Source organism: Canis lupus, chromosome 11 (genome assembly GCF_003254725.2).
Source record: "Canis lupus dingo isolate Sandy chromosome 11, ASM325472v2, whole genome shotgun sequence".
In the NCBI taxonomy this organism is placed as follows: Eukaryota; Metazoa; Chordata; class Mammalia; order Carnivora; family Canidae; genus Canis; species Canis lupus.
Genome location: NC_064253.1, coordinates 50,464,329 through 50,487,633, shown reverse-complemented (window position 1 = coordinate 50,487,633; position 23,305 = coordinate 50,464,329). Strand labels below are relative to the sequence as shown.

The window sequence follows — 23,305 nt, the reverse complement described above, 5'->3', positions numbered from 1 at the left end:
TCTGGATGAGCTGGCCAGAAGCAAAGTGGGGATGATGACAAAGCCTACTTGCCTGCCATGTCCCAGTCTCAGTTCCACTCTCTCTGGCCTCATCCACCTCCTGTCACATGCCCTGGTTCCACCCTGCTGTCAATTCTCCCTGCCAAAAGTGGATGAATACAATTTATGGGGCTCCCCTCACCAAAGTACCTGTGTTTCAATGGAAAACTCTGTAAGGCCCAGAGGAATGACTTCAAAGCCATATACATGGTATTCTAAAGCACTTCCCTTGGGCACTTCATCCTCAAAGCACCTCACATATGGGTCATCTACCTTCTTAAGGTATAGGTAAGGTACCTATCTGCCAGGGCCATCTACCTTCTTAAGCCTCAATTTCCCCAGCTATAAAAATGAGCAGCAAAATTAGGTCATTTTCCAGGTCCCTTCCAACTCGGATGTATAAGGTTTTAGCATCTTGAACTTCAACAGCCTCCCATGCTGAGAGCACGGGGCTGGCCAACCCTTGTTAGGAGGCAGCTAGTCTGTGGTTTGGCACCACTGCCCAGCCAGCATTTATTAAATCAGTGGGATGTGGTCCCTGCTGGCCTGGAAAGAGAACATTAAGCTCCAAAAACTTCCTGCAGCAGGCCTCCTTCAGAGAGCACTGCTCAGAGGGGTGAGGAACAAAACTACTCAGGTCCTTGGCGGTGCTCCAAGATCCTGTTCGCTAGTATTTTTGCCCTGTCTGCACAGAGAGCCAGTGACTGAAAACATCTGGAAGCCTGGCTAAAGACCTGGGTGACTGCTCTTTCCTTCAGAGGTGGCTGTTCACGACCTTGGAAATCCAAATTGACCTTTGCCAATGCCCCTTCCCATCCAACCTTCTGCACTTCAATGGGCAACAACCCTTTAATAAAATCTGCATGAATCCATTTGCTAACAGCTTCTGGAAGGGCTGGAGGATCTAACACCCGCCCTGCATTCCTTGAGCCCTAGTAGCAAGGGAAAACAGGGCTGAGACCCAACTCTTGTGCCTCTGGGTCTTACAAGTGGAATTGGAGAGAAAGGGAGAAGGTAGGAAGAGAGAGACATCGATGATGAGAGCTTGCTAAAAGTGGAGAAGGCAGCTGCAGGTGAGGAGTGCACCGGTGGAGTGATGGGGTTGCTGGGTAGCCTAGCAGAGTCCCCCTGGCCTGGGCGTGCCTCTTGCCAGTGACCTTAGGTCACTATGGCCCATGGTGACTCTGGGAGGCAGGGCTGGGCTGTGAGGTTTGGGTCCATGTGTCACTGACCTGGTGGTCCAGAGCTGCCTGTCCCTCGTCTCCCTCTTACGGCCTGGACTATGTCGCAAATTCCTTGGGTCTCTATTTTAGGAAGTATCTACCAAGCACCTACAACATATGTGCCGGTGTTGGGGACAGATACATTAGCGAGTAGAACAAACCCAATTCCTGCACTCTAGTCCCACTCGCTTGTATATCCTGTCTGACTACAGGTCACAAAGTCTCAGGTACACTGGTGGGGTGTGGTGAGAGTGCTTGGAGTTCCAGAGGCAGCAGAGCCACCCTAGCAGTGCCTCGTCTCCCCCATTCCAACTCCTCCCTTAGCTTTTCTGGGGTATAGTGCATGGACACAGGACACCCTCTGGCTAAGGTCAGAGCTCCATTTTACTCTAGCTTTCTCCCCACCAAGGGCAAGAGTCCAAGAAAGACAACAGGTTAGATGGACAGACAAGCTGCCTGAAGTTTATTTATAAAGTACAAGGACGCACTTACCATGCCTAGACTTTTCTCTTTTTTAAAACTCATTTGTCTTCCTTTTCACTCTGATGAGACCTTCCTTTCCTCTTAGAATTCTCAGCTGATTTTACTATCCTATCTGCTCTTTGCCATGATGAGCGAAAAACCAACACAACCTTCCCTGGAGCTGACAGTATTCATCTCAGAAGGCCCTCAAGGATCCTACTGAAGTAAATGACTCTCCTCTGGTCAGCTCAGGATGCTGTGGAGCAGAGAAACTGGTGTCCTTCTTGGAGCACTGCCTTCATTTCCTTGAACTGAGCCAACTGGCAGGCCTCATCTAGCCCCAGCCAGCGGTAGGCTTGGTGCTCTTGGGAGAGGCTGATCTCCACATCGTAGTCCTTCACCTCAGCCAGCCAGTAGATGACTATTTTAGGCTTGTTCCTGGCCACATAATTGAGCTCCCTTCTGAACCCCTCAATGATGGTCAGCTGGCCTGCTGCTATGCCTGCTTCCTCCTGAGTCTCCCGCAAGGCCGTTTCCAAGTCATCTTCTCCTGGTTCCACATGGCCTGGTTAGGAAAAAAGAGGAAAAGGAGGAAGAGATAATCTTTAGCAAAGTGGAATTTTCAGGTCCGGTGATTTAAAGATGGGGTCTTTGGTCACTTTTCTAGATGTTGCTGGGCTAAACGGGCTCTAGGAATGGGGCACAGAGCAGGTAGTGTCCAGGCAATTCCTCCTCCCCACCCCACTTCCTCTGTAGAGAGTTAAACAGACCAAGTGTTTGGCAAGACTAGTCTAGAAGACAGCTCTTCAGTGATGAGAGAGATGGCCTCCCTCAGACCTCTGCTTTCTTATCCTTTGGCGCTCTCCTCATTCCATGTTCTCAGGGAGACTTTTCCCTTGGAGACCTTAAATCGATTTTCCGAAGGAGGGGCAGTCTTCCTGGCAGATGGGAGCTGGCTGAAGACGGAGCACTTTGCCTACCGTCCACAGCGAGGACTTCACGTTGTCTTAGCTGGTCCCTGAAGTCCCAGGGTCAACAGACGGGCTCCAAGCCCTGCACTGCGGCACCGGCAGCTGTTTCCAAGTAGCTAGCAAGGCTTTTCCAAATTGTTTTCATCTTTCTAACTGAGCAAGGCCAGATTCCAGTTTCACAGGGAAATTCCTGATGGGAACTTAGATTCAGGACAAGCTGAGAGCCAGTTCTAAGAAATTTTTTTGGCAAGACCCAAACCCAAGCAGACAGCTGCCAAGAAACTGTTGTATGAGAGCCTGAAGCTCTGCAGACTGGAAGCAGCATTCAGTTTTGCTTCTAGGCCCCCCCTGCAAATTCTAAGCCTGCCCGGAGGGGCCAAGATGGACAGGGAGGGGTCTGGCAGCTTCTGTCAGCACATGGCTGCAGCGGAGTTGCTGGGGGCCTCGGGGTTCGGGTGCTCCTGGGGAGCAGGAATTGTTAGCTGTTCCCTTCCTGGTTCAGAAACTATCCTAGCCGCCCTCCTTCCCAGGGGTTCTCACAGCAGTGCCCTGAGCCAGCTTGCTGCACAGCTCCCACAGGGAGCAACCAGGAGTCAGGACTTAAAAACCCAGTCTGGTCCATGGCTTCTGGGGAACTTTCTCTGTATAGCACCCATGCAGTCATGTACACAAAGCTGGGTAAGTACTGCATGGGAGGGGGGCAGTGGTGAGAGGTGTGCTGGTGGTGAGAGAGGGGACACGGATTCCCATGCCCCACCCATTCTTTCTGAACACGCCCTTCCCAACAGCATCTATGCTGCATTCTACCCATCAGTGTTAACAAGGTGATTTCTCCCTAGGTCCCAGCAGAACACAATTTGGAGAGGTCCTTTGAAATCTTTCAGTGAGAGGTACTAAGCAGTATGACTTTGGCAACCAGGAGACAAGTGTGAATATTTCTATTCATAGTATTTGTGACACTTCTGTCCCTTTCTTTCACCTTATTTCTCCTTAGTGAAACACAAATGTGCAAAGTTTATTTCCTATTCCCCTTTCCTTATTTTCCTCCCACCCTTGATCCTTGTTCGCCCCTCTCCCATGGCACTCCCCTTTAAAGCCCCTGCTCCCTTCTATCTTGGGACCGTTCACTCTGGGCTCCTGACCTGTAACCCAGTAATGACTTGACCCCAAGGTCCCCAATTCCCAGCCCAGTGCCTTTTCTCCTACCCATTTACCACAGAGGCTGGTGCTTCAGTGAGTGATAGTCTCTCTCTCTCTCTCTCACACACACACACACACACACAAACACACACACACATGCTGCTCTGCTCCGGGATTCAATCACAGAGTACTATTTCCAGCTCCAGGCTGGCATGGAGACCACGTATGCAGAAAGGATCAAGGGTTCCTGCCTACCCCACCTCCTTCTGCTGCACAGTCACTGGGACGTAAGCCTTATGGGGGGCCTGGTAAGGTGGCTTTTCAAGCAATGCTCGGCACTTGAGAGCCAGCCCCCTCTGCCTCACACCTTTGGGAGGAGTCCAGTGATGAATGCCATCTGACGCCTGCAGCAGTAGAAACTCAATTGTGGGATTCTCCACCTTGGGAATGAGCCGTCTTCGGAAGATGATCAAGCCACACGCTCTCAGGGCCATGGTCTATCTGAGGATTTAACAAAGAAGATGTGAGACATTGGAAGTTACATGAAACAGGAAAATGCATCCTGGGGGCAGCATCTGGTACTGGGGAGTAGCACAGATCAGCTAACAGTGACCTCATCAACTACAGAAAAAGGCAGCATACCAAGGACCAGCTGGAGAAAGCCAGGAATCAGAGACTGATTTGTGAGTGATGGTAGGACCCTGGCTCCTACCCTGTCAGTGCAGCTCTATCCCAACTCCTCCAGGTTTCCCTGCTAAGACACAGGGCTGGTATGCGTGTTAAGAGATCAGAGGTCCTCAGAGGCAAATCGTCTGAACCTGGCGAGATGCTGGGAATGGGAGATGAGGAATGTTATCAGCAAACCCATGGTTCCACTTCCCTCAGCCTTCAGCTTGAGTTTGTGGGGCAGAGACTCCAACAATGTGGTTTCTGATGGCCTGAGGGGTCACATAGGAAAGGTAGCTTGGTGTACTAAAAACATTTTTGTTATTGGTATTTTTAGTCTTTTTTTTTTTTTTTTTAAGATTTTACTTATTTATTCATGAGAGACACACAGAGAGAGGCAGAGACATAGGTAGAGGGAGAAGCAGGCTCCCCACAGGGAGCCTGATGTGGGACTCGATCCCAGGACCTTGGGATCATGACCTGAGCCAAAGGCAGCTGTTCAACCACTGAGCCACCCAGGCGTCCCTATTTTTAGTCTTTTATCCATGTTTTAGAATGTTACACATTCACATTTTACACATTCACATTGTGAATGTAGAATTTTACACATTCACATTCACATGGTTCAAAATTCAAAGTAAGAAAAGGCGCACAGAATAGAAAGTCTCTTTCCCACCCAATGAGCAGCACACTAGCTTAGTGGTCAAGAGTGTGAAGCTGCAGTCTGGGTTCGAGTTCTGACTTTGCCACTTATTCACTGTGTGATCAGTTTCCTAAGCCTTAGTTTCCTCTGCTCCTAGGCCTCAGTTTCCTCTGCTGTAAGACAGGATAATAATAGTTCTACCTCACAGGGTTGCTGGGAGGATTACATGACTTAACTTGTAAAGTGCTTTTGAACAGTGCCTGGCATGTAATAAGTCCTCAGTAGGTTTCAATATGCATTGGAAAATGTCTGGAAGGATACACATCATTAATAGTGTTTTCTGGAGGATGACATTATGGTGAGACTTTCATTTTCTAGTCCCTGTATTTCTGTATTGTTTAGAAGTTCACAGAGAAGGGATCCCTGGGTGGTGCAGCGGTTTAGCGCCTGCCTTTGGCCCAGGGCGCAATCCTGGAGACCCGGGATCGAATCCCATGTCGGGCTCCCGGTGCATGGAGCCTGCTTCTCCCTCTGCCTGTGTCTCTGCCTCTCTCTCTCTCTCTCTCTCTGTGACTATCATAAATAAATAAAAATTAAAAAAAAAAAGAAAAAACAAAACAAAACAAAAAAACAAAAAAAAAAGAAGTTCACAGAGAACATTTATTAATTTTATAATCAGCAATTCGGTCTTTTTTAAAAAAATTCCTCCCCCCCAAATTTTTTTCCCCTTTATTTGGAAGAGATAGAGCACAAGCAAGGGGAGCAGCAGGCAGAGGGGGAGCTAGACACAGGATCCTCGCCAAGCAAGGAACCCAATGCAGGGCTTGATCCCAAGACTCCAGGATCATGACTCTAGCTAAAGGCAGACACTTAACCAACTGAGCTACCTAGGCACCCCAATTCAGTCTTAAGTCTTTTTCATTTCAGTTTTTTCTTTCCATTTCAGAAAAGAATGTCAACAACAAAAGACAGAAAGGGAGAAGAGTAGGAATATCTGCAGCAGCGAAAAAACAATTCATTATCTGAAGGGGGACACGTGGGATCCCTGGGTGGCGCAGCGGTTTGGCGCCTGCCTTTGGCCCAGGGCGCGATCCTGGAGACCCGGGATCGGGTCCCACGTCGGGCTCCCGGTGCATGGAGCCTGCTTCTCCCTCTGCCTATGTCTCTGCCTCTCTCTCTCTGTGACTGTCATAAATGAATAAAAAGAAAATTAAAAAAAAAAAAAGAGTAAAATGATTCTTAAAAAAAAAATGAAGGGGGACACGTCATCAAGGTAATAAAAAATATGGAAGATCTCTTATGTAAGGCCTCGCTAAAGAAAATGTGTCACTTGTTCAGTCAACAAATATTTACTGATACTATGTAATAAGTACTATGCTAGGCCTTTGCTCTCATGCAGTTCATATTTTAATGGGAGAGGCAGATTTTTTAAAAAGATTTATTTATTTTAGAGAAAGAGAGTGCACATGAGCTGGGGGAGGAGTGCAGGAGAGGGAAAAAATCTCAAGCAGACTCCGTGCTGAGCTAACAGCTGGCCGTGGGGCTCAATCCCACAACCCCAAGATCATTACCTGAGCTGAAACCAAAAGCTGGACGCTTAACCGACTGCACCACCCTGGTACCCTGGGAGAGGCAGATTTTAATCAATTAAGCAAATTAAAAAATAACTGCCAATAATGTATGTGCTACAAAGGAAAAATGTGTGATAGGTAACCTGACCTTGTCTGAGGGATCAAGAAAGGTTTCCTGGAGGAAGGGATATTTGAGCAGAGAAGTAAGGACGAGTAAAAGGTAAGCTGGCAATGGGAAGGAGGGGAGAAAGCATGTTCCAGGTGGAGGGGACAGCATGGGCAAAGGCCCTGAGGTGGGATGACAGAACTGAAAGAAAATCAGGTGTCTCAAGTGCAGCAAAGGCAAGTCAGTAGGGCCTCATCTGAAAGATTCCAGGGCCAAAGAAGGAGCTGGTGCACATAGACAGGCAGAGCTGATGCAGAGAGGATGGCTGGAGCAGGAGGTGATGGTTTCCATGGCTCCTTTGCTGTTAATCAAGATGAGCCTGGGGGCACTGCACTGGGTCAGTTGGCCTTGAGCGTCTGCCTTCAGCTCAGGTCATGGTCCTGCGTCCTGGGATTGAGCCCCACATCGGGCTCCCTGTTTGGCGGGGAGTCTGCCTCTCCCCCTTTCTGCCCCTCTCTCCACTTGTGCGTGTGCGCACTCTCTCTCTCAAATAAATAAAATCTTTAAAAAAAGATGAGCCTGAATCTGTCAAAGGCACAAAAATCAGACCCATATTGAAACTCAATTCAGGATAATTCTCAGGACTGCCAACAGATGGCTTACCAAAAACCCAAACGCACCCAACACTGTGATCTTTCCAAATGTTTTGAAACCTGTAACGAGTTTTTTAAGATTGGAAATAATCTCAAATTTTTTTTAGTTTTGTTTTTTATTTTTTTATTTTATTTTTATTTATTTATGATAGTCACAGAGAGAGAGAGAGAGAGAGGCAGAGACATAGGCAGAGGGAGAAGCAGGCTCCATGCACCGGGAGCCGGACGTGGGATTCGATCCCGGGTCTCTAGGATGGCGCCCTGGGCCAAAGGCAGGCGCTAAACCACTGCGCCACCCAGGGATCCCTGTTTTGTTTTTAAATATTTTATTTTAGGGGGCACCTGGGTGGTTCAGTGGTTGAGCATCTGCCTTGGCTCAGGTGGTGATCCTGGGGTCCTGGGATCAAGCTGTTTCTCCCTCTATGTCTCTGCCTCTCTCCGTGGGTCTCTCATGAATAAATATGATTTTATTTATTTATTCATGACAGACAGAGAGAGAGAGAGGCAGAGACACAGGCAGAGACACAGGCAGAGGGAGAAGCAGGCTCCCTGTAGGGAGCCTGACATGGGACTTGATCCCGGGTCTCCAGGATCACACCCCCGGCCGAAGGCAGTGTCAAACCGCTGGGCCATCGGGGCTGCCCAAAGATTTTATTTTTTTATTTTATTTTATTTTATTTTATTTTATTTATTTTATTTTATTTATTTTATTTTATTTATTTTATTTTATTTTATTTTATTTTATTTTATTTTATTTTATTTTATTTTTTTAATTTTTGACAAAGATTTTATTTTTAAGTAATCTCCATACCCAATGTGGGGCTTAAACTTACAACCATGAGATCAAGGATCACATGCTTCTACCGGCTGAGTTAGCCAGATGCCCCTCAAAATTTTTTTTTAAAGATTTTATTTATTTATTCATGACAGACAGAGGCAGAGACATAGGCAGAGGGAGAAGCAGGCACCCTGCAGAGAGCCTGATGCGGGACTCGATCCCAGGACCCGGGGATCACAACCTGAGCCAAAGGCAGTTGCTCAACCACTGAGCCACCCAGGTGCCCCTCAAATGGGGTTTTTGAAATGGTCTGTGCTCTTGTATACTATTGGTAGGAGAGAAAATTAGCATATCCCCTTAGGAGGGCAATTTGGTAATAATTATCAAAACATAAAACACATATTCCCTTACCCCTAGCAATTCCATTTCTAGGCATCTAACATACAGAAATACATGTTTAAGACATATACACAAGGATGTTCATGACAACCTTGTTTGCAATATCAAAAAAAGGCAGAAACAATATCCATCAATATAGGAATGGTTAAATAAAGTACAGTCTTTCTATATGATGGGGAATGTTATGAAGCCATTTAAAAAATAAGGAAGTGGGGTGCCTGAGTGGCTTAGTCTGTTAAGTATCTGCCTTTGGCTTAGGTTATGATCCCAGGGGCCAGGATCAAGCCTCAAGTTGGGTTCTCAGCTCAGTGGGGAGCCTTCTTCTCTCTCTACTCCTCCCTCCTGCTCTGCTCTGCACTCTCTCTCTCTCCCTCCCTCTCAAATAAATAAAATCTTAAAAAAATAAGGTAAAGCCAAATATGTTGCTTTTAAAATATTTTCAGACAAATGAAAAAGGTATGATTCAGAATAAAATGTATAACAGGATCTTGTTTGTTTAAAATTCATATGTAAACTGGTAGTAGGCTTTTTTTTTTTTAAGATTTTATTTATTTGAAAGAGAAAGAGAGAGAGAGAAAGAAAGGAGACAGAGGGAGAAGCAGACTCCCCACTGAGCAGGGAACCCCACATGGGGCTTGATCCCAGGATCCGAAGATCATGACCTAAGCTGAAGGCAGACGCATAATCAACTGAGCTACCCAGGTACCCTAGTAGCAGGCTTTTAAAAACATTATATTCTATTTCCCTGGTCTCCCTATTTATGCTAAGAACGTTCACCATTCTGGAAACCAAAAAGAAACAGCCTGTCACCACAGAACTGGTGAAAAGAGATTTCAAATTATTGGTTTCAGGTTCAGGCAGAAAGAGGTACTTGATCCCATGCCCTCCTATCAGGAAGCTCATAAAATATTAGCAAGTTACAGGTGGAGGACACCTTGCTCCCGTTTTGGGTAGAGTCCCATGGAGTGAATATTGGAGTCGCTAGATAAGTTTAGGGATTCAAGACTAGAGACCCTGCCTTGGATAGAAAGCCCCAGAGCATTGCTCTACACCACTGCCATCACGAATACATCATGGGGAAACAACAGCACCTGAATGGGGGGCCAAGAGACAAGCATGGGGTGGCCATGCGGAGCCACTGGAAAGAAGGGAGCAGGCCAATATTTTCCCATGGGGGAGAGGCTTAGGGTAGTGACAAGGGCACACTTAGCAAAAATGTATCTCAGTAGACACCAACGTGTAGGGGTAACCACATCTATGAACCAGACCAACCAATGGTTCATTGCAATGGAACCAAAAGAGCTAGGATCAGATGTCCACTTTCTACCTATACTATAGACCCACGGAGAGGACAGTTATTCCAGAAAGGCAAAACTCCTGCCTACCCTTTCAATTTCTTAGCTTGAGCCAGCTGTTTTCTAGAATTTCTCTCTCCTTCCCTATACACATTACTTCCTCCTCATGCTTTCTTTCTTTCTTTCTTTTTTTTTTTTTTTTAAGATTCTATTTATTTATTCATGAGAGACAGAGAGAGAGAGTGAGCCAGAGACACAGGCAGAGGGAGAAGCAGGCTCCATGCAGGGAGCCCGATGTGGGACTCAATCCCTGGTCTCCATGATCACGCCCTGGGCTGAAGGCGGCACTAAACTGCTGAGCCACCCAGGCTGTCCCCTTCATGCTTTCAGAAGCAGCTCAGTGTCACCTCTTCTGTGAAGCCTTCTGGCTTCTAATCATTCCATCTTTTGGGCCTTTAGCATAGCTTGAATAAACTTCTGTAGGGTTTGACTGGAGAAGTAAAACACTATGAGACAATTAAGGATTTAGTGTAGGGATTAGAGCTTGTACAATTGTGGAAGCTGATGGAGTAATCCATGCAACTCTGTCACCTCTGCATCTGGTGGTGAACTCGAAGTCTCTATAGGTCAGCAAGGCCAGCAGTTGGGAAGGAAAGCTGGATGTGAAGTGGAAAGAGCAAGGAAAACTGGAACCTGTGAAAACAAACCAGATCCTATGAGGACAAGAACCCCTGAGGACAAACTGAAACCTTTGACTTCCTAACTTAGAGGAGAAGCTGGAGCCCTTTGCCATAGAGCTGAAGGTACATCTGGCCCAGCACTCAGAGTATCTGAAGGAGGAGACTGAGCAGGAGGTGGGGAGCTGGGGCCCTGGGTGCCTTATCCAGCACCAACAGGGGAACCAGCAAGTCAGTATCAAAAGGTATGCACTGCCACATGCTTGGTATCCCACTCTGTCCTTCATAGTGTACTGGCTGCTACCTCACTTCAGCTTTCCAGATCTTGCACAAAATTTTCTTTAGGTCGACCCTAACTTGGAACCATATAGAAAGGGAATCCTGGGAAACATAGTTCCAGCCTAGCCAAGTGGACACAGTACAAAGCCACCACAAGCACAATATCTAGTCTGGTAAGTCTCAATCTGTACCTTTGGCAGCAAGAGCCAGACTATGCACTCTGTCTCCTTGGGACCCAGCACAGCAGCTTTCAACAGATGTTCATTGACTCAACAGAACACTCTCCCCACATCCCACTCAAACAAATGCTCAGGGTATGTTCTGGGATTTTGGGAAATCGTCCAGTGTTTTCCTGAAGAGTGCCATTTACATAAAAGTCAATGGAGCTATTGTTGTACGTTTTCTGTTTTTCTGGAAACCATGGATTGAAACTGTCCTGGGGTTTGAAAGTAGCCAGCTTATACACACACGCGCACGCACACACACACACACAGCATGCACGCATGCACTCACACACATGACTCCAAGTGGATTCAAACCTCAGGGGGTTAAAGAACACAGCATCCAATATGCAAATATGCTTGCAGCCAGGATTGCAGAGATGAGAACTCCAGGCTGACAGCAGGCAATTCACACTTCAGAAAAGTGGCAAAGTGCCTTAGGTGGTTAAAAAAAACCTGAACAAAAAAGTCCTCAATGTCATCAGAAGGTTCCAGAAGCTAAGGAAAAATGCTCTTGTCTTTCTCTATATATACATTTCCCTTACAGCTGAGGAGGTTCAGGACCTAGGTGCCAAAAAATAATTCACAGATAAACGGCTGTACTGATGTGTTGTGTTCCAATGTTTTCATCAAATTAATCAGAGTGCTATTGCAAGCCTAGCTCAACCTCCCAAAGAAGGCCTCATAAATACATCTTTAGATATAGAAAGAGTACCTCAAATCCTTTCCTCATGTCCTTATAATCTAAAATCCCTTTAGTGGAAACTGTTTCATGCCACCATGTTATCAATTAAGCATCTACACTGGGCCAGCTATCCTGTGCAAGGTTCTTCACATGTGTATTTCTAATATTCAAGACAAGTCTTCATGATAAGCACAACTGTCTTCAGTTTTGCATGAGGAAACTAAGATTCAAAAAGGTTAAAATACTTGCCCAAGAGCATAGCTGGTCTGTGAATGGGAAGATTTGAATCTAAGTAAGCCTAACTCCAAAGTGTTTATTTTTTTCCCTTCTATAATTCTGCTTAATGTAAAAGAGCAGAGCTTAAGGCAAAATGGTACTGAGAGAGGACATGCAAATAATTTATAAAAATTATTTCCAGTTCCCAAATTCCCAGTCTTTGATCTATATGCACATAGAGGATTTTAAAGGTACCTAGCTGGAATCTTTTCCACAGGACAGGTATTAGTTGAGGGAGGTGGAGAGGGTGCATAGATGAAGGTCCTGGTGCTCAGAGATGACCCTGGAGAGGTAAAGTTTAGCCTAAGGCCCCGAAACTTTGCCTATCTGATAAGGGTTTCTATGCGTCCTCTGCTTTTTCTCTGGGAAGCAGGAACCTAAAATCACATGTTCAAAACCATACCAGGTAGCCTGAGAGTTCCCCTGAACCAAGTGTTGGGAATACTTTTAGTGCTAGCCTTGAACAAGCACACAACTAACTTGGGGTGCTGGTATGCAGGAAAGTTGCCCAGGCCCACTCCACTGGGAGGAGGAAAGCCACCTCCACCTGCCTACAAGCAACTCTGACTGTTCAGTTTCCTCTCTTCCCATATCATAATGGTCTTTTCTGATTCTTTAACTCCCCTTTACCCTTTCAAAGGATTGAACACAAATGAGGTGCCCATCTCTGAATAAAGCTCTTTCTTGTAACAACAACAACAACACAAAGAGAAAAAGAAAAAAGCTCCCAACTACTGTGAATAAATTGAGACAAAGAAAATGTTTCCTCACTGCCCCTTTCCCTGGACACCTGCCTGACACTCTCTTCTGACAGAAACCAATTTGCTGAGTCATCTTGCTATCTTTGCCATTTGGCTGAGGACAGAAACAGGAGATTTCACCTGTTATGGCATGAATATTAGCTTCTAGGATGAGGCCAAAGTCAGACAAGGTTGGAACAAAAATCATTCCTTGTGAAGGGGATCTGTTAAGTGGCCTATTAGTGCCATCTGCTGTACAGTTCTAGAAAGTAAACATGGGTAATTCTAATATTAGAGCCTGAAGGGATTTACTTACTCATCTAACATCTGTTGAGTGTCTCCTACTCGACCAGCAGCGTGATGGGATTGAAGAGTGGGTATGAAGCTGAATATTATAAACCCCAGCTTCCTAAGGGTTCACAGCCTCAGAAAAGTAGAAGGTACTTTGACAAAGTTGACAGTTTGTTTTGTGCAAAATAGGGGTATGTGTAAGATGGAAAGGAAGCAAAGAAGAGAGTGATTTTCTTTGGGTCAAAGGGGCACCCCACAAGGATTCTGAAGGATGGCTAGGAATTCACCAGGCAGAATAAAAGTGGAGGAAAGGAGCATTCCAGACAAAAGGAGGAAGGTGGACAAAAGCTCTCAAGCACAAAATGACATTCCACTAATAAACAGTTTAGTTTATATTCTATAGGCAATGAGGAGCCTTTTAGGCAGGGCTGGTAATTGTATTGACATTTTACAAAGACTTTCTGGCAGCACTGAAGGTGGCGAATGGATTAGAAGATTGGAGGCAGGAACCAATTTGTTACAAATCTGTTGCCAACAATCCAGATGACAAATGATAGAGTTAAATTAAGGCAGAGAGGAGGAGAATGAGGAAGGGATGAATTTGAGAGATATCTCAAAAAGAAAACCAACAGTATTTGTTTCATTGTCCAAGGAAGAGGGGTGGGAGATAGGGAGGGAGAGAAAGAAAGGTGAGTGGAAAGGTTGTTCGGTTTGGGTGACAAGAAGTTGGTGGAGTAGGGAGTAGAAGGTAAGCTAATGCTTTGTTTGGGAGAAGATGAATTTGAAGTGCTATTGACTACCCACAAGGTAAATGAACTGAAGGAATTGTGTTCAGTGATCATCATCTCATTCCATCTCTTCATTTTCCAAGGTGAAAATTTCCTATTGGAGAAAGATCTTGCTCCCAACATAGGTACTTCTGGAAGCCATCTTCCTCCATTTAGGTAAGCCTATCTGTGCATCTGGTATTCAAAGCATTTTATCCTCCTTCGGGCAGAAACAACATGAAAAAGCATGGCTAACTGTACAGTGGGAAACACCTAGGTCCCTAATTCAACAGTTGTATTACTGTAAGCAAAATACTTCTCTAAGCCTCATTTTCTCATCTGTAAAATGAGGGTAACCTCTACATGATTGTTGTAGTGGGTTTTTTTTAACATATATTTTTAAATATTTAATTTATTTATTCAACAGAGAACGCACAAGCAGGGGGAGCGGCTTCAGAAGCAGGCTCCCTAAGGACTGAGGAGCCCAATGCAGGGCTCTATCTCAGGATCCTAGGATCATGACCTGAGCCAAAGGCAGATGTTTAACTAACTGAGCCACCCAGGCGCCCCTGTTTTAGAGTTTAAAATAAAGAATGTATATATAGGACCATATCAGAAGTACTGAATATGTATGAGTCACTTTCATCCGTTATCATAAAAGGTCATCGGGAAGCTTCTGTTATGTTTTAATGGCACGCTCTTAACTTTTATTGATAGTTGAATCAAATGGCTTTTCGTATATTCAGCAAAACTGCTGGTAAGCACACTGCTCACCACACCATTATATTCCTCACATATAAAGTACAAGATATAAATTCCTTTCAATGAAAGTACTAGGAAGAATTTTCACTTTTGAAAAATGGTTTCCTTAATTATTTCTCTGACAAGTTTTGAGCTAAATTGGGCACTTGCAGTGAGTCCACTGGCCTCGTTAGCTAGTATATTTGTTTGTTTCTATTATGAAGGTAATAGGTACTTTTTTTTTTTTGAGGAGTTATGGCTTGTCAGGTGTTGTGCCAAGTGCTTTACTTTCCTTATTTCATTTAAACTTCACAACAACCCTGTGAGCCTTTACCAGGGTTTTTCAGATGAAGAAAAAGGAAAGATGTGTCTGGGTAGACTGAAAAGCAGGTCTGCCTGACCCCCATCATTGCTCTTTTAACGTCAACTCTGTATTTGCGTTTTACATTTGGCTATTTGATTGCATTCGGTTTAAGTTGCCACATATATAAATATTTTTGCTTTTCTTTTCTTTCTTCCTTTCTTTCAGAGATACAATAACAAATACATAGAGCCCAAACCAGGCCAGAACAAGGGAAAAGAAAGTTCTGTTTTAGGCGGTGGGACTGATGTGATTTTCTTAAGACTTTTTTTTATTTGATTGTGAGTGAGAGAGCGAGCGCGAGGCGCGGGAGGGAGAAGGAAGAAGCAGACACCCTGCTGAGCAGGGAGCCTGACAAGGGGCTCCATCTCAGGACCCCAGAATAATGACCCGACCTGAAGGCAGATGTTTTTTTTTTTTTTTTTTTGAAGGCAGATGTTTAACCCACTAAGCCACCGAGGCAACCTGGTGATTTTTTTTTTTTTTTTTTTTACTATTGCTATAATTGCCAAGATATTATCCATTCAATAAATGAAACAATTAAAACATACAAAATCTATTCTGGAAAGCAGACGGGGCATAAAGAGTAACAACAAAGTGAAACTGAGGCCAAGGCACTCTCGCCGCCGATCCCTAAATTCGGAACTGTAGAATTCCGCCGCCGCACCCCATCACCAAGCGGACCAGCAAGGCTCAGAACCCTCCCCTCTCCCTGAGCTTAGAGGAAAACTGAAGTTCTCCGAGGGCCTGGCCGGCCCACGCCTCACGTCCACCTTTGACGGTGCAACGACGGAAGCTCATTCAGCTGCAATCCCATCGCTCCAACCCTCAGCTCCTCCGTGGGTGAACTACACCCAGAGGCCCCTCTCTAAGACTACTCACCCAACACCCAGGGCGGCAGGAGGCGGGCCTCGAACCGAAAGGGGGAGTACACTGACCGATTGTTGGGCTGCGCTTAGAGCGACCAACAGTAGAGGGCAAAAGGCCCTTCCACCCGCCTCAAAGAGGCTTTCCTTTCACTTAGAACGTCGCGAGAGCCTCACTCAAGCGATACGATTGGTTGAAAGACGCAGCGTGAGAGTTACGCCCACTGTTTCTTCGGGTCCCTGATTGGTCTTCTAGAGAAGAAGGACTCTAACGTCGACGAGTTCCCGCGATGCCCATTGGTGGATGTCTCGGGGCTGCCAACGCGCGGGCGCCGGCGCGGGCGTTCGAACCCGCGCTTGGTGGTGTTACCATGGGGATACGGCCTGGTCGGCGCCTCAAAAAGCTGGTGAGTTGATAGCACGCCCGCCAACTTTGGGGCTCTCTCTCGTCGGCATTGTCTTCTGCCCTCAGAGTTGACCGAGGGGGAACTTGGAAGCTACCGAGGTGAGAAATGGCGGGTGAGAGCCGGGGAGGAGAGAGGCCTCTGCTCCGCGGGAAAGGGTACGCTGGACGCCTGCCGAGCGCGTGAGGAGGCGGCGGTTGCGAGGAAACCGGGGCTTGGCCTCTCCTGGTTGTTCCAATGCTCAACCTACTCTCCTATCCTTCATCCTCGTATCTCTGCCTTTTCTTCAGTGTTCATCTCGAGCGCTGCTCCTCCCGTGAAGCCTTCTCTGAGTCTCGAAATCCTCTTGCCTTTGAACCCGTGGCCCTGACTGGAACCTTTGTTAAAAGCACTTCTACTCGGCCTTGGGTTATTTGTGTACTTCGGTAAACCTCGTTCTCCTTGTTCCTCCCATATAATTTAGAAGTCTTTGAGGCAGAGTAACCATCTTTCATTCCCAGCGTCTTACACATAGTGGAGGAAATTTTCAGGAAATACTTGTTGAGTTGAATTTAATTCACCACAAATAGATGGGATTCCCCTCTATGCACTGCCCTGTTTTCCCTTCCGTTTAGAGGTTATTTTTTATTTTTCTGGGAGTAGAGGGAGGGCACCGTAATCTCATATTCCGAAGGACCCGAGGGGCCTCTGGGTGGCTCAGTGGTTGAGTGTCTACCTTAGGCACAGGTCGTGATCCCGGGGTCCTGGGGTCGAGTCCTGCAACGGGCTCTCTGCAGGCAGCCTGCTTCTCCTTCTGCCTATGTCTCTGCCTCTCTCTGTGTCTCTCATGAATAAATACATACAATCTTAAAAAAAAAAAAAAAAGGATCTGAAAGCCCACGGTTGGCCTTTCCACTGTTTGTGAAAGAGAAATTTTTTTTTTTTTGGAATGCTTGATACAACTCTTCTGGCTTTTAGTCTTGTTCTCACAGTGCTTTTATTGAAGTCTTAATGAGTCTTTGCTTAAAACAAACCATTCTGTTGTTGCTGAATGTCAAGAGTATTTCAGTGTCTTAGTGACCCATAGCTATTGTCACATTTTAAGAGTGCTTTGGAAACGGTTTTAAAGCATTATCTCCTTTGTATTCTACTTGGAGTTTCTCTGCTTCAGGTGCATATAACATAACAGCTGCTCTGGTAGCTATCCATTCATCAGCTGTCCATGATAGAATTACATTACCAAGACTGTTGTTTTGTCAATTCATAAGACTATATATTGCCAGGATGCCTGGGTGGCTCAGTCAGTTAAGCGTCTGTCTTTGTTTAGGTCATGATCTCAGGATTGTGGGTTCAAGCCCCTCATCAGGCTCCACGCTCAGTTGGGATCCTGCTCCAGGATTTCTTCTCTCACTCTGTCCCTTCCCCTGCCCATGCTCTTATTATTACGTACTCTCTAAAAATAAGTAAATCTTTAAAAAAAAAAGAGAGAGAGACTGTATTGCCAATCTGGATTGTTGATGATTCTTATGTGAAATTCATAGCCCATTGATGATTTTAATAAAAGGATTGAAAAAGTCAGGTATAGCAGCTCTGTTTTTATTAACCTTTTACCAAAGTTTAAAGACAGCCATATAGCTAAACTGCAGATCTGGGACTCCTAGGTGGATCAGCGGTTGGTCTGCCTTCGGCTCAGGGCATGATCCCGGAGTTCCGGGATCAAGTCCCACATAGGGCTCCTGCAGGCAGTCTGCTTCTCCCTCTGCCTATGTCTGTGCCTCTCTCTGTGTGTCTCTCATGCATAAATAAATAAATCTTAAAAAAAAAAACTGCAGATCTGGGACATGTAATGGAAACATGATTGAGAATTCAGGGTTTGGTTCTGGCTCTGTCTCTACTCACTCACTGTGACTGACTTTGCAAGTCACTTAGCCATTAACCAAAGACCTCACTTTTTCCATCTGGAAAATTAAAATATTGAATTAGATTAGAGTTCCTGTGGCTTTGCTATCAACTTAGTCAAGCAATTGGCTTTTTAAAAATTTCATTATAATTAACAGTGTTATAGTTGTTTCAGGTGTACACTATACTGATTCAAAAATTCTCTACATTACTCAGTGCTCATTATAAGGGTACTCTTAATCCCCTTCACTTATTCACCCACTTCCCCTCTGGTAACTAACCATCAGTTTATTCTCTGTAGTTGAGAGACTGTTTTTTGATTTGTCTCTTTTTTTCTTTGTTCATTTGTTTCTTAAATTCCACATTTGGGTGAAATGATATAGTATCTCTCTGACTTATTTCACTTACCGTTTTATCCTTTAGATCCATCCATATTGTTGCAAATGGCAAGATTTCATTCTTTTTTGTGGCTCAGTAATATTCCATTGTATATGTATTCCATCTTCTTTACCTGTTCCTCTGTCAGTGAATACTTGTGTGCAGAGCGGGGGGAGAGGCAGGTGGCAGGGGAAGAGGGAGAATCTTAAGCCCCATATCATGACCCTGAGATCATGATCTGAGCCAAAATCAAGAGTCAGTTGCCTAATTGTGCCACCCAGGTTCCCCTATTTTTGAATTAGTGTTGTCATATTTGTATGCAGTAGTTTGCATTCCTACCAACAGTGCATGAGGGTCCTTTTTCTCTACATTTTCACCAACACTTGTTTCTTGTGTTTTTTATTTTAACCATTCTAACAGAAGTAAGGTGATACTGTGATTTTGATTTGCCTTTCTCTGGTAACTAGTGATATTGAGCATCTTTTCAGCTGTCTTTTGGACATCTATATGACTTCTTTGGAGAAATGCCTGTTTATTTCTTCAAGCAATTTGTTATTGATGTCAGGTAAACATCACACGTTCAGCATTCTAAAGACCGTACAGCTGGAACTGATAGCCGCCATTTATTGAGCATTTACCCTGTGCAAAGCATTATGTCAAGGACTTTATATAAACATTACATTTTCTTAACATAGTACATCAATATACTGTCCACATAGCATTTCATTAAAAGCTTTTGGTTTATGTTGCTAATTTAAATCCTTAGCTGTTGGGCAGCCCAGTGGCTCAGCGGTTTAGCACCGCCTTCAGCCCAGGGCCTCATCCTGGAGACCCGGGATTGAGTCCCACATTGGGCTCCCTGCATGGAGCCTGTTTCTTCCTCTGCCTGTGTCTCTACCTCTCTCTCTGTGTGTGTCTCTCATGAGTAAATAAATAAAATCTTAAAAAAAAAAAATCCTTAGCTGTTGTATGTCTTAATGCAGTGTCCATGGGGCAAACTAGGGCATGATCCTCTCATCTTCCAGTTTAGGAGGAATAGCAGTTTTTTTTTGGGCTGCCATTTTATTGTTTATAAAGTAAGTTGAACTCTTCTCAATCCCTTATAGATTAATTGATCAATTATTCCACTTGTGCTGGCTCAGCAAACTCATTCATAGTTTGTGCAGAGTAAATCCCCAACAAATTTTTTTTTGTGTTTTTTTTTTAATTTTTAAAATTTATTTATTCATGAGAGACACAGAGAGAGACAGACAGACAGACAGACAGAGACACAGGCAGAGGGAAAAGCAGGCTCCATGCAGGGAGCCCAATGTGGGACTCAATCCCGGGTCTCCAGGATCACGCCCGGGGCCGAAGGCAGCACTAAAGTTGAGCCACCCAGGCTGCCCCCCAACAAATTTTGTTAAATGAGCAATAGAGTTTTACTTATACTTTGATTGTTGTCATCATTATATACTTCTCTAGTTATTGTCTCAAAGATTTTGATGTTCATATCCTGGTAAACAAGAAGACTCTTCCATAGGGATAAACTCATAATAATAGGTGCCATGTGTATTGGGAAAACTCCGTTTTCCACCTACTTGTCTTTTCCTGTGTAGGAAAAAACCTCATTTCTTTCCCTCGTGTGTGTCTCCTTTACCACTCATATGGAAAACTTCTGACACTTCTGGTCAAATGTATGGGGACTTTCTCCCCATCAACCAATTATCTGTGACGCCAGCTGGGTGTCCCATAATTTAACTCAATCTAACCCTACCTATTTGGAGATAGTGTCAGATTCCACAGGTTAAAGGCTCAGTCTGACAAAACTGCTTCCACCCCACTTCAGATGCCAACTGTAAGTAGGTCTCCAGGTTACCCACAACTTCTGTCAGACTTGGTTACAAATTAGAGGTTCCCGTGACTCACTCCTTAGATTCAATTAATTTGCTAGAGTGGCTCACATTACTGAAGGAAACATTTAAGTTTACCAGTTTATTAAGTTTATGATAAAAGATGTAGATGAACAGCCAGATGAAGAGATACATAGGGCAAGATCTGGGAAGGTCTCAAGCATAGAAGCTCCTATGCCCATTGAATTGGGATGCATCACTGTCCTCACCAGTGGAAGTTCTCTGAACCCCACACTTTTGGTATATTTATAGAAACTTTGTCACATAGGCATGATTAGTTGTTCAGTCCATTTACAGCTTCTCTTCCCTCTCTGGAAAATAGGGAGTAGGGCTGAAAATGTCAAGCTTCTGCTTATGGCCTGATCTTTCTGGTGACCAACCCCCCACCCAGAGTTGCCTCATGAGAACAAATGCTATTCCTAGTGCTCTTACCACTTAGGAATTTGCCAGGGCTTTAGGAAATTCTGTGCCAGGAACTAGGGACAGAGACCAATATATACTTCATATTATCTTATGTCATTTTATTGTTGGATGCTTCTCTGTCAGATACTGAATGTAACATTTTATTTACATTATCCCAATTAATCCTTATAAAAGTAAACATCTTTCCTAAGTCACTATCATTTTTTTTGCCTATTCAACTGCAAAGAGCTTCCTAAATGATACTACTCCTTCCATTTTTGTCCATCATCTACAATCGATTTCCCATAGAACTTGCAAGGTGATCTTTAAAGATCATGTCCTTTCCTCGCCTAAAATCTTCCAGGGACTTCCTGTTTCATTTCAGATTAAAATCCAAGGGCACCTGTGTGGCTTACTCTGTTAAGCATCTGATTCTTGATTTCAGTTCAGATCATGATCTCAGGGTTGTAAGATTGAACTGGGCATCTGGCTCATGCTGGGCATGGAGCCTGCTTAAGATTCTCTTTTTTCCTCTCCCTGTCCCCCACCTCCCTCTCTTAAAAATAAATAAGGGTGCCTGGGTGGCACAGTCAGGTAAGTGTGGACTTTTCTTTCTTTTTTTTTTTTTTTTTTTTTTTTTAGATTGTATGTATTTATTTGAGAGAGAGTGCTGGAGTGGAGAGAGGGGCAAATAGGGAGAAAGGGAGGGAGAGGGAAAGGGAGAGAACTCAAGCAGACTCTGCATGAGCCTAGAGGCTGATGTGGGGCTTGATCTCATAACCCTAAGTTCATGACCTGAGCCCACACCAAGAGTCCTATGCTTAATTGACTGAACCACTAGGCACCCCTAGCTTCTAAGTGTCCAGACTCTTGATTGCAACTCAGGTGATGATCTGAGTCGTGAGATCAACCCTGTGTGGGGCTCTGCACTCAGCGCAAGTCTACTTGTCCTTTTTCCTCCCCTTAATGTGTGCACAAGTGCTCTCTCTTGAGAGAAATAAAATATTTTAAAAATTAATTGGTTAATTTTTTTTAAGATTTTATTTCTTTATTAATGAGAGACACAAAGAGAGAGGCAGAGACATAGGCAGAGGGAGAAGCAGGCTCCCTGAGAGGATCCTGTTGTGGGACTCGATCCCAGGACCCAGGGATCATGCCCTGAGCCAAAGGCTCAGCCACTGAGCCACCCAGGTGTCCCAATTAATTGGTTACTTAAAATCCAGATACCTTTACTTGGCCCAGTACCCTCATAAATGACCCCTCCTTTCTGTCATCATCTACTACTCTCCCTCTCACCAGCTGTGCTAGAGCCAAACTGGTCTTGTCTTGAATGTTTGCTTGATAATGCCATGCTCATTTCCACCTTAGGGCCAGTGTACTCACCTGGAATGCTCTTCCTCCTAACTTGTACATGAATAATTCTTTCATATTATTTCATATTTCATCTCAATGTTCCCTTCTGAATGAGGTCTTCTCTGATCATCCAATGTGAAATAAACCGTTCATCCTGCTTTATTTTTCATAGTACTTATCACTATCTAAAATTATCTTATTTGATATTATCTCCTCCTACTAGAATAATAGACTTTATGGGCAGTGACTTTATCTCTTTTCTTCACTGCTGTATCTTGTACGTCTAGAACAGGGCCTAGTTCCTAAAAGGCCCTCAAAAATTATTTCTTGAATGACTGGTGAAAGGTTCTTCCTGGAACTGTGGCCATAGCTTGTGTCCATAGCAATTCATTTGAGTAATACAATCTTGTTTCATTTTATTGCCAAAGGAGCAGTGAGTCAGGGCAGCAACTCTGCTACAGTTTTCCTGAGCAATCAAATTAACCTGATACAGCTTCTACCTCCTATAACTACAAATGGTATCAAATGCTTTTGTATAGTTTTAAAAATTGTGTATGGTTATTTATTCATTAAATAATTATTGGATGTTACTTATTTCCAGACACTGTTTTAGAAACTGGGGATAAGATGAATAAGACACATTCCTTTACCGTAAGGAAATCATCTTCTGATGGAGGAAATAGACCTCCTTATATAGATAATTATCATAGCATGTAACTGCAATGATAGAGATACGCAAAAGATATGAAATGAACACATAAAGGACTTCCAACCACATACGGGAAGATCAAAAAAGACTTCATTTATGTTTTAATCATTGCTAAGAAGTAGGCAGGTAAAATGAGGTTTGATGAGAGTGGGAGGGGGCTATTTAAAAGCACAATATGGGGGCAACCTGGGTGGCTCAGCGGTTTAGAGCCACCTTCAGCCCAGGGCGTGATCTTGGAGACCCGGGATCGAGTCCCATGTCAGGCTCCCGGCATGGAGCCTGTTTCTCCCTCTGCCTGTGTCTCTGCCTGCCTTTCTTTCTCTCTCTCTCTCTCTGTGTGTGTGTTTATGTGTGTGTCTCTCATGAATAAATATATAGAATCTTAAATAAATAAATGAATAAATGCACAGAAAACAGTCTAAGAAGTTGACTAAACTGG

At 44.5% G+C, this 23,305-nt stretch overlaps 2 protein-coding genes and 1 long non-coding RNA gene across 5 annotated transcripts in view; 2 read left to right on the top strand and 1 right to left on the bottom strand.

Moving 5' to 3' along the window:
* Positions 1 to 1,697: 1,697 nt before the first annotated feature.
* NUDT2 (nudix hydrolase 2) lies at positions 1,698 to 4,330 on the bottom strand. The gene is made up of 2 exons (XM_035696694.2): positions 4,203 to 4,330; positions 1,698 to 2,289 (listed from the first exon to the last, which is right to left on the bottom strand). Exons 1-2 carry the CDS (start codon positions 4,327 to 4,329, stop codon positions 1,973 to 1,975), a joined length of 444 nt encoding a protein of 147 aa, XP_035552587.2. The 5' UTR covers position 4,330; the 3' UTR covers positions 1,698 to 1,972.
* LOC125752160 (uncharacterized) lies at positions 2,227 to 6,340 on the top strand. The gene is made up of 3 exons (XR_007400998.1): positions 2,227 to 2,350; positions 3,535 to 4,518; positions 6,091 to 6,340. It is a non-coding gene; the product is annotated as an uncharacterized LOC125752160 (long non-coding RNA).
* A 9,817-nt stretch (positions 6,341 to 16,157) lies between these two features.
* KIF24 (kinesin family member 24) overlaps positions 16,158 to 23,305 on the top strand; it is a 74,866-nt gene continuing 67,718 nt past the window's right edge. The window contains exon 1 of one of the 3 annotated variants that reach the window (XM_025432385.3): positions 16,158 to 16,257. The gene's annotated coding sequence lies outside the window, so the exon portion shown is untranslated. Of the gene's footprint in view, positions 16,356 to 23,305 lie in introns of all 3 variants that reach the window. The other 2 variants (XR_003129754.3, XM_025432384.3) reach the window with 2 other exon arrangements.